At 40.3% G+C, this 14077-nt stretch overlaps 1 protein-coding gene and 1 long non-coding RNA gene across 5 annotated transcripts in view; one reads left to right on the top strand and one right to left on the bottom strand.

The window, feature by feature from the left end:
* SHROOM2 (shroom family member 2) overlaps positions 1 to 14077 on the bottom strand; it is a 101765-nt gene that overhangs the window by 45767 nt on the left and 41921 nt on the right. For all 4 annotated transcript variants that reach the window (XM_081907511.1, XM_081907512.1, XM_081907514.1 and 1 more), the window contains exon 2: positions 10652 to 10803. In XM_081907511.1, the coding sequence (XP_081763637.1) occupies positions 10652 to 10803 (152 nt within the window). The remainder of the gene's footprint in view (positions 1 to 10651; positions 10804 to 14077) is intronic.
* Positions 527 to 8661, top strand: LOC309367986. The gene is made up of 3 exons (XR_014167451.1): positions 527 to 1122; positions 3611 to 3657; positions 8457 to 8661. It is a non-coding gene; the product is annotated as an uncharacterized lncRNA (long non-coding RNA).

Raw genomic sequence — 14077 nt, 5'->3', positions numbered from 1 at the left:
GGCACAGCAACAACAGAACTGAATAAATGTCTGGGTCACCGTTCAGCCAACCATCGTCCTTAGTTTCTCTTTATCTTTTTTTTTTCTTTTTTTAAGGCCGCCGTAAAACCCTATACAGCTTTTAGGCCACAGTGAATACACAATTGAACCCAATTTTATTTATTTTATCTAGTACATCATGCAATTTATTTGTCAGCTGTACTTAAAATCAGTTGAGTCAGGGAACACAATTTCCACTAGAGGGCATGTGAAGCAAAGGACTGAGTTTTCTGAGGTAGGGTTTTGCAAGACTTCAGAAAATAACATATGTAATAAATTCAAAAGCATTTTAAGAAGTGACGTTAAGAAGGCTTTTTACTTTAAGTCTGGAACACATCATTTGGCCATTTTAAAGTGAGGTATACCAAGTAAGGAGGAACAATTTTAACCCTGAACTATAAAACATGGGAAAATGTGAAAGAAAGACATGTGGAGACAACCAAACTCTCTAGATTTTTGGCACACTATTTAAAAAATAACAAAAAACAAATCAAGACAAATATGAATCTGAAAAATGTGAAAACATTAGTCTCAAAATAGGAGGATCATATTCTCGTTCCCTTCCAATCATAAAATTTCCTCACTATAAATTATGGGCAAGTGGAGCAGGGGGGAATCCAGATCTTTATTACTACATATTTTATCTATTTCAGCTCTTGCCACACCTTCTTTGAAACACTTTGCACAAGTAGTGCCACTGACTTCCAGGAAAAACCTCCTTTACAAGAACTGGCTGAAATTCTCCACATACTTCAACAGCACAAAGTCCCAGGATTGGAAGATCCATTGTTTCTATTTAACGCCCCCCCCCCTTCAGTTCAACAGCCTTCCAAACCACCTGTTTTGTTTGTGACTGTTGGCTTTGAATGCCTTACAAAAACAAAAGCAACCCTCTACCAAATTCCTTTAAAAAAAAGTTATTTCCACTTTTAAGCCAGGGAACATAGTGGGTGTCCTATCTTCTCTCAAGGCCTCCCATGCCTCATCACCTCAGTACTATACTGCCTGAGTTTAATTCAGATCACCTCACATATAGTAAGTTCCCAAGCAGAGGATTAGGCCACATGAATGTGAGAAATAAAGGTAAAGGACCCCTGGATGGTTAAATCCAGTCAAAGGTGACTATTGGGTTCGGCCCTCATCTCACTTTCAGGCCGAGGGGGCAGGCGTTTGTCCACAGACAGCTTTCTGGGTCATGTGGCCAGCATGACTAAGCTGCTTCTGGTGCAACTGGACACTGTGATGGAAGCCAGCGCGCAAGGAAACACCATTTACCTTCCTGCCACAGTCGTACCTATTTATCTACTTGCACTGGTGTGCTTTTGAACTGCTAGGTTGGCAGAAGCTGGGACAGAGTAACAGGAGCTCACTCTGTTGCAGGGATTCAAATCGCCAATCTTCCGATCAGCGAGGCTAAGAGGCTCAGTGGTTTAGATCACGGTGCCACCCGCTCCCCATATGTGAGGGTTAGAGTTATGTGACAGTTGTATACTGATAGCCGCCTTGATATCTTACCAAATGGTCAATATTTACTCACTACACAGGAACAGAAATGGAGGGAGGAAATGGAAATGGAAATATGCTTAGAAGTTATGTCACTCATCACTGCTACTTGGGCATTCCTTCTCGAAGAAAGGGAATCTTCTCAGTGGCAAACCTGTGAATATTACAGTTGTACCTCAGGTTACATACGCTTCAGGTTACATACGCTTCAGGTTACAGACTCCGCTAACCCAGAAATATTACCTCAGGTTAAGAACTTTCCTTCAGGATAAGAACAGAAATCGTGCTGTGGCGGCAGCAGGAGGCCCCATTAGCTAAAGTGGCGCTTCAGGTTAAGAACAGTTTCAGGTTAAGAACAGACCTCTGGAACGAATTAAGTACTTAACCCGAGGTACCACCGTACATGTATACCGTGCTTTTCCTCCTGACAAAGGAAAGTTATACATGGTTCTCTGCTCCACTCCAGTTTTACCCTCCTCATAACCTGTGTGGTAGGTTAGACTGAGGTCCAAAATCCACTAGTGAACTTCATGCCTAAGTGGGATTTTGACCTTGATGCAAGTCTAGACACTGCAACACACTGGCTGTCACCAAATCCTATAACCATGTCACCAACAACCTGCAATCAACAGAAAACAGCAGAGAGCACTTTCAATTTCTAGGCAGGATCTTTCACCAAAATAGCAGGCCCACTGTGTCCCCATCCCTTTCCTTAAAGACCTCTATAAACACGGTGAGCTTGACTTGTATGTTGGCATCATATGAGCTGAATATACTCGAGATGTCTTGACAACGATCCTCCAAAGTGTACCATTCCTAAAGAAAATAACCAATGAATAATTATATAAATTACACACTGTGTTCTATTTGAATATTGTGTGCAGGAGGAAGAAAATACAACAACCATGCCCTTTCTTATAGCTCCTGAAATCCTGTGTCACCCTGACCGAGTTATGACTTGCTCCTTACACAAGAAGCAGTGGGCTGCCAGAGAAGATTTATTATTTATCTGTATTTTTAGGTTGCTTATCAGGGTTTCCCATCCCATGAGGCACCATCTCCCATAACAATGAGGCTGCAGAGCACCAACCCTGGCCAGTTCAGCTACATTCTTCTGACTTAGCATATATCTGGTACTTCTGCACACCCTGAAAACCTGTATAAAATAAAAACAATCATGGAAAGGCTGGAATTAGTATGATCTCACATTTGCTAACCTTGACCTCCCCACTAACTTCCTCTTGACAAACATGACTAAGCCGCAGTTAATATAAGGGTAATCAAAGAAATGTGCTTTCCACTATGATGCACTTCCTAGTTATAATAAAATGAGCAGCTCAAATCATGTCTCACTTGGGCTTTCAATTTGTGTGTGCGTGTTTGCCAAGAGAAAGCACCACCACTTCTTACCACTATTTCCTGCACCGTACAAATAGTATAGGTGAAATAACCATATTGGTGTAAAATGAGAACTTTTCTCTCAATGCAAATAGCAGTTGCAGGGGCTTTAATATGGGCTGCATAATATGGTTAAAGTTTTAAAACCCCTCTGTCCTCATGCCATGGTCCTCATCCACATTGGGGGACCCATGCCCACTTCCTTTTTAAAAGCTGTTCAATGTAGTGTATGGTGTCTTGCATAGTTTGACGTGCAATAATTGTATCATTTAAGGTTGTAAGCCTTCTGCATGTGTCGGTTTCACTGCATCTTCACCCCCTGTCATGAACACTTAGAAGCAAACTTTCACAATAAAATTTAAACAAGTTGCTCACCAGACAATGAAATTAGTAATAGTTTTACTTATGGTTGTGAAGCTTGTAGTGAAGCTGGTACTATTTTTAACAAACATAACTCCATTCCCTCCAACATTTCTCCAATGAAAATAGGGACTTTCTAAGGCAAAGTGGGGCATTCTGGGATGAAATCAGAAACCGGGACATCTTCAAATCTGAGGGAGTCAGTGGAAAGTAGGGACATTTGGAGGGTCTGCAAATGATCATTGCTGTCTTCTGAACTGCCAAAACCTCTTTTGCTAACATTAGCAAAATTTTGCTATTTACTTTCCAGGTTACTGAAGATAAAAACATATCAGCAGTCTTGTTTTTATTTTGACCGTAAGTATTTATATATACGGTAAGTATCAATCCCTCAAATAGCCACAATGTGGTACCAAAATAGTTATTTGTAAATGTATATCACTGAACAGTGGCAAGTGCTAGTATTAGGGCTTTACAAGAGAGTTGAATCTGGTGAATTTATGTAACATAAAATAACTGATATGCATTTGTATGCAATACAAAATAGTGTGACCTACAGAAACAATAGCTCAGAGCTGCAATGACTCTGAAGGCCATTCATGTAATTTAACCAGCGCTGAATGAGGATCCCCTACACCCAAACATACGCATCCAATTAGCCACTTGGTTGATTAATGCAGCTTACAATTACCCAGACGATGCTGGCTTATCTTTGATCTTCTTTTACTACAACAACAAGCACAGAACATAGAGTACACACTCTGAAAGACTCCAAAAGAAAAGACAAGGCTTCCATGCTTTTTAGATTAACAGTATTTCCTACAATTTTATCAAGACATCAAATTAACATGCATGGTTCCAGCGAACATAAAAGCAGAAATCAATACTGTTGTCTCCATGTATTATTCAAATACACAGATGGTCTCAACCAATAAATGAAGCACTGGCCTCCACTGTTTACACTATTTGGGTTTTTTTTCAAATGCACTACCATTCCATTAGCATCCAAATGAAAAACAGAAAGGAAGTTCAGCACCACATGACACTTTCATTTAAAACACGTAGGCACGTAGAATCATGGAATCATATTTAACTCAAAGTCAGCATGTCTCCCCAAAGTGCCTGAATGAAAACACATCAATAGGCTTTAAAGAACACAACATCTGGGAATTGCAGCTTGCAAACAGGAGACCTTGTGTTCTAGACATTAGATATCCCACTCTGTTAATGTCTGCGTGCACGTATTTCAACGACTTGTGACATTAGAGATTCAGAACAAATATTAAGCAGTTCATACACAACAAAGCACCACAATAGTTATCAGCAATATGGTGGAACACAGGAAAACATTTCCTATAATGTTGCTACCCAACAAAGGTGAAATCATCAGTGCAACTAATTACCACAAATTGCCATGCAATCACTAGCATCAACTCCTGTAACAGATAAACCCGTTTAACTCAACATGTTAAACCAGATTATGGCTTAATTTGTTTTGTTTGTTTGTTTGTTTATTTAATTTGTATATCGTCCTTCATCTGAAGACCACAGGGCGGTTCACAACATAAAAAATATAAAATGAAAGCAGAAAATACATAATAAAGCAGAAACAAAAGCAAACAAACCAATAACCCTCTTCTCCCCACATTTTCAAGGCCATAGAATGTTAATCAGCCAAACAACTAGTTGAAGAGAAACATTTTCGCCTGGTGTCCACAGTTGGGCAGCAGTTTCAAACCGAAATGTCACAAAAATAGTGGCAACCTTCCTTTGTTTAACATCTTTCCTGATAGGGAGTTTTGAAGAATTCAAAAGCTTGCCAATATCTTGTGAGATTCCACTTGGTCCTAATAAAGGCATTGCTCAGCTGTGGATTCTGGCATCATTAAAATTTGTTATGCAGCTGAAACCTTACATTGCAATCCCCTATATGCTGCCTTAAAGGTATGCCCCACTGAATTCACTGGGGCTTACAAGTTAAGTGGGGATAGGGTTGGAACTTTGAAGTTTCTTTTTAATTTTTCTCCCACCTTTCCATTTGTGGTGTCATGCTTTATTTTTTTTTATAAAAATCCTGGTCAATTTATTCTGTTGGATAAAAAGCATACTAACTCCTAAATTATACTAAGTAAGATTTAATGTGTGCTGGGTTTTTTAAAATTTACCTCCAGTGGTTCTAAGTCTAGCCAAAGTATACCTGGCAAAAATTGTGCCAGTAGATGGCACTCTAGATAGCTGGTTTTGCTTCCCTTTCTTCTTCAAGCACTTGTAATAGCAAAACAAGAGTCCTGCTAAATCAGGCCAAAGGTCCAACTAGCATCTCACTCTCACATTGGCCAACCTTTGGGGAGTCCCTAAGCAGGACCATGGTTGCAACAGCATTCTCCCTACCTGTAATCCTCAGCACACTTGGGTGAGTTGGCATTATACTGGGTGTTCACAAAGCCAGAACCAGCAGCATGAAGGGGGGGAGTGGCCCAAATATTTAAGGAATGTGTTGCACCCTTCAGACTTATTTGGCCTGTACTGCCATTTGAAAATCTTTCTACCCCTCAATTCAGAATGGGATTAAAGCCTGCCTCTGAACATTTCTGATATCCTAACCATGGTTAAGGGAACTGAGAGCATGTCACATAACCGTGGATTTCCATAGTTTGCTTTAACCATGGTGCAGTGCGACATTTCTGCTGGAACAAACCATGGTTGATGGTGAGGAGATGACCACACATCTAGGATTGGAAGTGAGAGCGCATGATCTATGACTGCAGATCCGTCAGATGCCATCATAACCAAATAACTGAATTGCCACTGGTGGCATGCACAACACCAAATTCATGCTTCAATGAGTCAAAACAGCTAAATATAAGGTAGTACAATTACTTGGTTTTTTTAAAAGTATGTAGGGTTTTTGGCTTTGATGGCAAGCTTTCTTTGGTTAAAGAAAGAACAGGAGTAGTTCCTCCCTGCTAAAAAGTTTCCTGCTAAATAGCACTAGCACAACAGGGCCATCTACTTATTTCTCCATATGCCTTTGCCCATCATAGAAGGAAGCACACCCATTCTAGAAATAAAATCAACACAGGAGAGTTCTAGCGTTTCCCCAAATAACCTTTGCTGAGCTTGATTCAAAGGAAAGTGACGAAAATACTATTTTATGATCAGTGCAGAAGCAAGATGCTTATCCCTGAAGAAAATACAGAGCAGGAAGGAAGGAAATACTGAACAGGGTTTGCTGAAATAGTGCCTTACAGACAACACTCATTTATTTATTTTTTTAACAACCTATGGAGCAATCCCTTCCTCACCCTTCCTCATCTTCCAAATGTAGGTAAGAGAGCGTATGAGTCAGTCACCCAGTGACAGAGACAGGGAAAACCGGAAATTAAGGCACCGGGAACTTTAGTCTAGCTTTGCCCACAAGTATTTTTTCATAAGGGGAAGAATTGAAAAATGCAGTTCCTGAAGTGCTTTTTTTCTGCTTGGGTGTTGTTTTTTTAACCTGATTCTTAATTGTCTACATATTTGTCTTGTTCACATGTCACAGTAAACCACAGTCTGAAATGGCTTATTATGAAGAAGGCGCATGTCAGTTTGTTAGGAGAGTAACAAACCACAAATGCTGGTTCCAGGGGTTCTTCCTTTCCAGCTTAGGAAAGGATTGAGTGGGGCAGGCATGATTTCAGCAACATGCAACAGCACACAGCTTGTTCACAGTACAGCATAAGTTTGTTTAAGACTATGGCTTATGAAGTGTGAGCCAGGCTGCTGACAGAAAGAGAAGAAAAGAACAGGGAGAAGGGAGGAGAGATGGGCATAGGGAAAATATGATGAACAAAACTTCAGCTGCTTCAGCTCTTGCAAGTCGCTAAAGACACATGTAACTCCTTACAAACTGAATTCTAGTTCCTTTTCCAGAAGGTTCGAGTCAATTTCTCAGGTTACTCCAAGTTGTGGACGACGGTTAACTAAATGAAGAGTGTTGCAAAGGGGTAGAAAGCATCCAGCTGTGGCTTTCACCCAGAGACATGGTCAAAGAACAGCCAACTACTAGGAAAAGACTAGCATTCCATCACAAGTTAATGGGGCAGACCATTTTCAGTGAGATACAGCTGGACAGAGATAGAACACTGTGACCTTAGTGATAAATTATTATATACTGCATGTGACTAGCATTTGTTGTTTCAACAACAAACCGAGCAGAGAAAAGTACATTTAGGCTGCAAAGATTTTAGACCAAGGAGTATGGGAACTTATCACTTCACTGTGCCTAAACATCCCTTGTAATGTACAGCACTAAGAATGTGTTCGCACATGGCTGTCCATGATAGCAGCAGCAAGTGATTATGTGTTTGGCGAAGCAACTATCATGGTTCGTATGTACAGAAGAAGAGCCTGCAGGATCAGGCCAATCAGTTGCCTGTGGGAACTCTACACACAAGCAGGACCTGAGCACAAGAATATTCTACATTATTATACTGGCAGTTTTATTTTAAACCCCTTTTCTAATATTCCCCACATGGATTTTGACATCTTCACTGCCACAGTAAATGGAGAATAGGGCTAGAATATTTTGCCAGTGAGAAGCATTAACCCAGTGCCCAGAAGCAGATTTATGTAGAATATCCAAACATGACTAACTTTCCTAAGTTATGAACGTCTGCATATCTAAAGGAGAGAAATGTCTGGAAACCTAGAGGGCAGCTACTTTAAAGCTGATAGTTTGCTAAGCAATGAGTTATGTTGTGGAATGTCTGAAAATTTAAAGGGCTCCAAATAAACAGATCATGAAGATTGCTCCATTGCTTAGAACATAGATTGTGTATTAAATGTTCTTTCCTCCCTGCCCAAAGTAGAAGCCAATGTAAGATCAAGTAGATATGAATTATAATATATTCCAGATGGGGTTTTGATATAATTTATTGGTTCCTAGGCTATATAACTTTTGGTAGAACTCCCTGAAACTATTCATATTATCTGGGTTATAGTGCCATCTGCTTTCTTTATTTTGTGCGCCAATCCACACCAAAACTATTTTTAAAGAATTATTAACGACTGTTGTAATATTTTCTCCTAGAGCAAACATGAGAAATAAGCAGGTCGTTGTCTCTAGGAATCTCAGTGACCACTTTCATTTCTGCCATTATTTTTTGTTACAGATGGTGACTGAGGATAAATGAGCATAGTACATCAACTAAGCATTACTGATATGCATCCAGAACATCCATCTTAACATTAAGCTAGTCAAACTGCATAGCTAAGCAGCATAAAAGTAGTCAGTTCTGTGATGTAATGGTTCCTGGTTTGCTCTTCCGTGTTGTGCAATTTTCTGAAGTGAGAAATTAAAGATGCTTGAAAACTAAAGTTCTGTTATGAAGATGTGAGTCTTTTAAAGATGCTCAGGAGGAGATTCCTCTAAACACTGTGGAACCTTGGTTCATGAACGCCTTGGTATTCAAACATTTCTACTCCCGAACACCGAAAACTTGGAAGTAAGTGTTCTGGTTTTCAAACATTTTTCAGAAGCCGAACGTACAATGTGGTTGTTGGCTATTGTTTCCAGGGCGCCTGCGCCAATCAGAAGCTGTGCCTTGGTCTTTGAACATTTCAGAAGTTGAACAGACTTCTGGAACGGATTACGTTCAAGAACCAAGGTACCACTGTAGTTGATATATTCTCTAACGGGGCCAAATGCCGACACATATCAGGTAGTACAAAAATAACTATATTGGACATGTATCTTATACATATCAAAAGCTTGTAAGACCCTTTTGCCTGGATCACATGTAACACTAAACCAAGGTTTGGTAGTACATAGATGAGCGTCTATGAACCCAGATGAAGTAAACTACAGTTAGCTGAAACAAGCCAATTTCATAGCCCATGGTTGGTGCTGACCTTTAAAGCCCTAAATGGCCTCGGTCCTGTATACCTGAAGAAGTGTCTCCACCCCCATCGTTCAGCCCGGACACTGAGATCCAGCACCGAGGGCCTTCTGGCGGTTCCCTCATTGCGAGAAGTGAGGTTACAGGAACCAGACAAAGGGCCTTCTCAGTAGTGGCGCCCACCCTGTGGAACACCCTCCCTTCAGATGTGAAGGAAATAAGCAGCTTTCCTATCTTTAAAAGACATCTGAAGGCTTTTAATATTTAACGCTGTACTGTTTTTAACACTTGATTGGGAGCCACCCAGAGCGGCTGGGGAAACTCAGCCAGATGGGTGGGGCATAAATAATAAATTATTATTATTATTATTATTATTATTATTATTATTCCAAACCGTTCGGAAACCAAGTCTCCTGCAGTCAATCGGAAGCTGCGGAAGCTGCGTCGGACGTTTGGGTTCCAAAGAACATTCGCAAACTGGAACACTCACTTCTGGGTTTTTGGCGTTCGGGAGCCAAAACGTTTGACTCGCAAGGCGTTCGGAAGCCAAGGTACAGCTTTATCGTATTTTCATTGAGATCTGGCACCAGTAGTGGAGAGCACCTTGCAGTTATTCAATAGCCTCTTCATTTAGCCCCACAGATTGTATCTTAAGCAGAGGCAGCTTACACAGTGTGCTCAAGATATTGTTGAATTCTATCAGCCCCAGTCAGCATGGCCAACAGTGAACAAAGTGTGAAGCCATGTGGGACAAAGGTAAGGATCGACTGAAGGCTTAAGAGCAGGCTCGTGGTGAAACAGGACCTAATACAGAACGAAAGCCAGAGGCTGTAAGGTTGAGGTCTGTTGCTGAGATGGGCTCTGTAGACTCCACAGGCTTCTTTAGTAATTGGCAAGTTTTTTTCCATGCTACTCAGAATCTCTTCATGTGACTATGTGAGCCTGTGGGAACATTGAGAATAGGCTAGCCTTCACTGATGGCTTGCCATGTCACCCTACAACAAGGCAGTTCTGAGAAGCCTGAAAAGGATTTGTGCAGCTTGGTTACTTGTACATCACTTCTTTTAAACCAGAGGATGTTTGCAGAGGTATGCCCAAATCTGAATCCTATGCATCGTGAATGCTCCCAAGGGGGTGCCTCAATATGGGTTGAGGTGACATAAAATATACACAAGGCAGCATTTTACTTCATAGATTACTTGGGCTAAGTAGTGCTAACAGAAACCTGAAAAACATTCAGTTTCTCTAGACCACCGGTCCTAGTTAAAACTGAATGGGAATTAACCATTCAACAACACACAATAGTATATATACCATGTGAAGTTATTTTTTGGGGAAAACCAAACCCAATTAACTCAGATGAGATTCTGAAAAGTGAAAAGGAGAGACTTGTGTCTAGTTCTCAGTCAGCAAGTTGACTATATCAAGAACGAACTTTAGTCTCTGTCATGGTGAATCACAAACCTTACCTTTTCACTACGAGCTTTAGTGACTTGTGCGAACCTTTCACCAGGCAGATGGCTTCTTGCCTGAACCCAGAGAGGTCCACGTCATTGATGCTGACAATTTCATCCCCAGCCAGCAGCTTGTCGGCAGCTGCAGCTTTGCTGCCTTCTTCGATCTGAAAAATAAAAATAAGTTTGAAGTTAAAAGAGAGAAGCTGCTTACTCTAAAATTGTTTATATTCACCTCTCTACCCCATAGGGACTGATAACAGGGCTAATAGCGCCACAAACCAATAAATTAAAAACAGAATAAAACAGTAAAACTTGTATATAAAAGCCAAGGAAGTGACAAGGGGCAGCTAAACCATTGAACAAATTCAATTTGACCCCAAAGCAACAAATTTTTGAAATGCTGCCTAACTTCTAATAGTGAGGCAATCAAAGAAGTCTCCTTTGGAAGGAACTTGCAGTTCAAGTGCCACCACTGTGAAGACCCTGTTCTCATGCAGGCATTGCTTCTTGGACAGCAATAAGGCAGGTTCTTATGGGAGAAAGGGAGTCCTCAAGGTAACTTGTTTACAAACCTTTCAGGTTTTAAAGGCCAAAGGAGAACTTGGAATTCAGGCCACTCGGAACACAAATAAATGAAATTTGTGCAAAACTCCTAAACTGAAATTTTCTGTTCTAGATTACTTATTTATAAAGAATTCCTTAAGTACAAGGGTGTGACCAGGTGTACTATGCAAATAATGAAAAACACATCTGAAAGATACTGGAGGAAATGGGAACTGCAAACATCCTCCAGAGGTGGAAAGGAAAAAAAGGAGAAGCAGAAGTTTCATATTGTTTTGTCCTTCCAAAGTCTTAAAGAGGATCAGGAGCTCGGAATTCAACCCACAAACATAGCACGCACAAAATAACACACAGTTGTTCGCCTCAACCCATGGCAAAGCGCAAATGCAGCTGGAAGTGCAAAACAATTACCAGCAGAGACAGGCTTTCTCTATGTCAAGAATCAAACCGCCCAGTCTTTAAGACAAGAGTTTCTCTAACAAGAATCAGGCCGGCAAGGAATCTTCATTGTTTCCCCAGGAGAGGCTATTTGTTTTGTTTTTTTCTTTAAGGTTGGCAGCACACTGATTGCAGAGGGTTCAGTTACCCCCCTCCAAGCATTTTTCTTTCAGCAGGGGGTGGGGACACAACACATTCCACATATCACATACCCTACAGGCATCTGCTCAAGTACAAAGCACAACACAAGGGTACAAATAAGCATTCCCTGGGCTCAAAAGCATTTCCCCCCTCTGCTACTAAATAAAGAGAAGTGGGGCAACAATTATTTTTTAAGGGTTAAAATGCATTTTAAATTAAAAAAAGGCTTTTAAAGAAATGTTGATTTTTAAAGATTTACAAAAGATTAGGCTGGATGTTACAAAGTCCAAATGCAAGCATACTTTGTGGGAAGAAATGCAGTCTCCTTGAATTAACAATGAAATCATTTAAGTTATCAAATCTCTGAGGAAATCTTCATTGCAAGGAAGGAATGCAATGGACATATTCACCCATTACCTACTATTTCTTGCCCTGTTTTAACTCATTACATTTTTCTATTGCTTCTGATTATTTTCTACTCCAGGCATGAATATAATTTGCCATATCAGATTACTGTTTATAATGTACACTTTGCCCAAAAGGAAAGAGAAGCTTTCTCTGTTGCCAAACACCTTCATGAAAACTATTGCACAACTATTTGGGGGGGGGCCTTTAAAGGAAAATATAAATGTCTCAGGAAAGGGAAAATATTTTTTCTATTTCTTCATATTTACCAAATACACACAGAGGGAACACGTAATGGCAAAGAGAGAAAACAGGAAAGAAAGAACTGGAACCCATTTTGATTTACAACAGAATGTGGAGCATTAGTGTCAGACAAAAGCCTATCATACAGAAATCGGTTCCTGCTCCTTTGATTCAGCTGTACATTCAGAATTTTCACCTCCCTCACACAATTGTTTTGACTTGTGTAGAGTTGGAAGGGGCCATGACGGTCATTTAGTCAACCCCCCTGCAATGCTGGAATATTTCACTCGAACCCATGACCTTCGCATCAAGAGTTTCATGCTCTAGTAACTGAGCTTGCCTAGCTAATGTTTAAACCATTCTGTATTTAAATAAAAAATAAAAAAAATCATCCTGTCCACAAGAGAAAGGTTAAGAAATGTGGTTTTTTCCCTCTGCCAAAAATTGTCAACATATTTCCTGTAGTCTTCTACAAGCTAAGCATATGTAATGCCTTCTGTATATCTCCACAGGACTGCTGCCCAAAGCCTTCCCAACAACATCCTGTGTTGAATTATCATGTCCCAAACTGCACTGTTCAGGAAGGATGTTGGAGGGAGAAAGCAGTCAACACACATAGCTATCAATGTCCTTTTTTTGGCTTCAAATTCCACATATATGTCTACCCCTACTGAAGAAGAAAATCCATACAAGAGTAAGCCTTTAAAGTAAAATTTAATCAGCATCTTTCTATAATGCTACAGCCCCCCCCCACAAGTATTTGTTCTGAAAGAAACTGCATTAGAACTAAATATTAACTTTTAATAGGTTGTCCTCAGTGCTCAGTTGAAAGTACAACAGGGTTAAATTTCAAGATCAGCAGTGCCAATATGCAGACTGATTATGCCTTCGCAGTACTTCTGGGTGGACCACACACAGAGCAGCCAAACAAAATGGAAGTTCACATATTATTGTTTCTTCCCAGCAGATTCTCTTGTTTGATAAAAGACAAAAAAAGTTGCTCTTAGGTGTGGAAGGGCCCAGGGTTACATGCCTGCTCAGTCACGGATTTACTGAGACACATTAGGACAAGCGGAATACAACTCTTTGAAAAATATGAACAGTGACCATCTGTTAAGGAGGATAAATTAATGCCAGCTTAATGGTACAAAATGGTCTACAGGGCAACCTCATGACAACTTCTAACAACTTGTCTTCCAACTCACACTCTTTATCTTGCTCTAAGCCACACTATGTACAGCCTCCAACTACCTAGTTTTAAAAAAGACGTATTTTGAAAGCCTTTGGTTTAAATAAGGGCTCAGTTGCTAAAACAATTTAGTTATTCATTAAAAACATCTGAAAATGTACCTGAAAGTGTATTTCATGAAATAAGGTCAGTTAAATATAAACAGTTGTGTGATGTATAATGCTGATTCTTCTCCCCTTTTGGGGGGTGGGGTGGGGGGTGCGAAGCAGTGTGAGGGAGAAAAAAGCAGCTCCCCATAAAAGGGAGAACAGTTTTAATACAGAAGTGGTAATGCAGGGCATTCCAAGAATAGTTACAAACCCTATTTTCCAGGGTTGATAACACACATGGGGCTGGGGGGGGGGGATGAGGACGAGAGCTGCAGATTTAAACAGATGAAGGTTGATAGAGATGCTTCATTC

This window comes from Podarcis melisellensis, assembly GCF_964234715.1.
Source record: "Podarcis melisellensis genome assembly, chromosome: 4".
Lineage (NCBI taxonomy): Eukaryota > Metazoa > Chordata > Lepidosauria > Squamata > Lacertidae > Podarcis > Podarcis melisellensis.
Note: the sequence above shows the minus strand (reverse complement) of the source record. Positions and strands in the feature narration are given on the sequence as shown.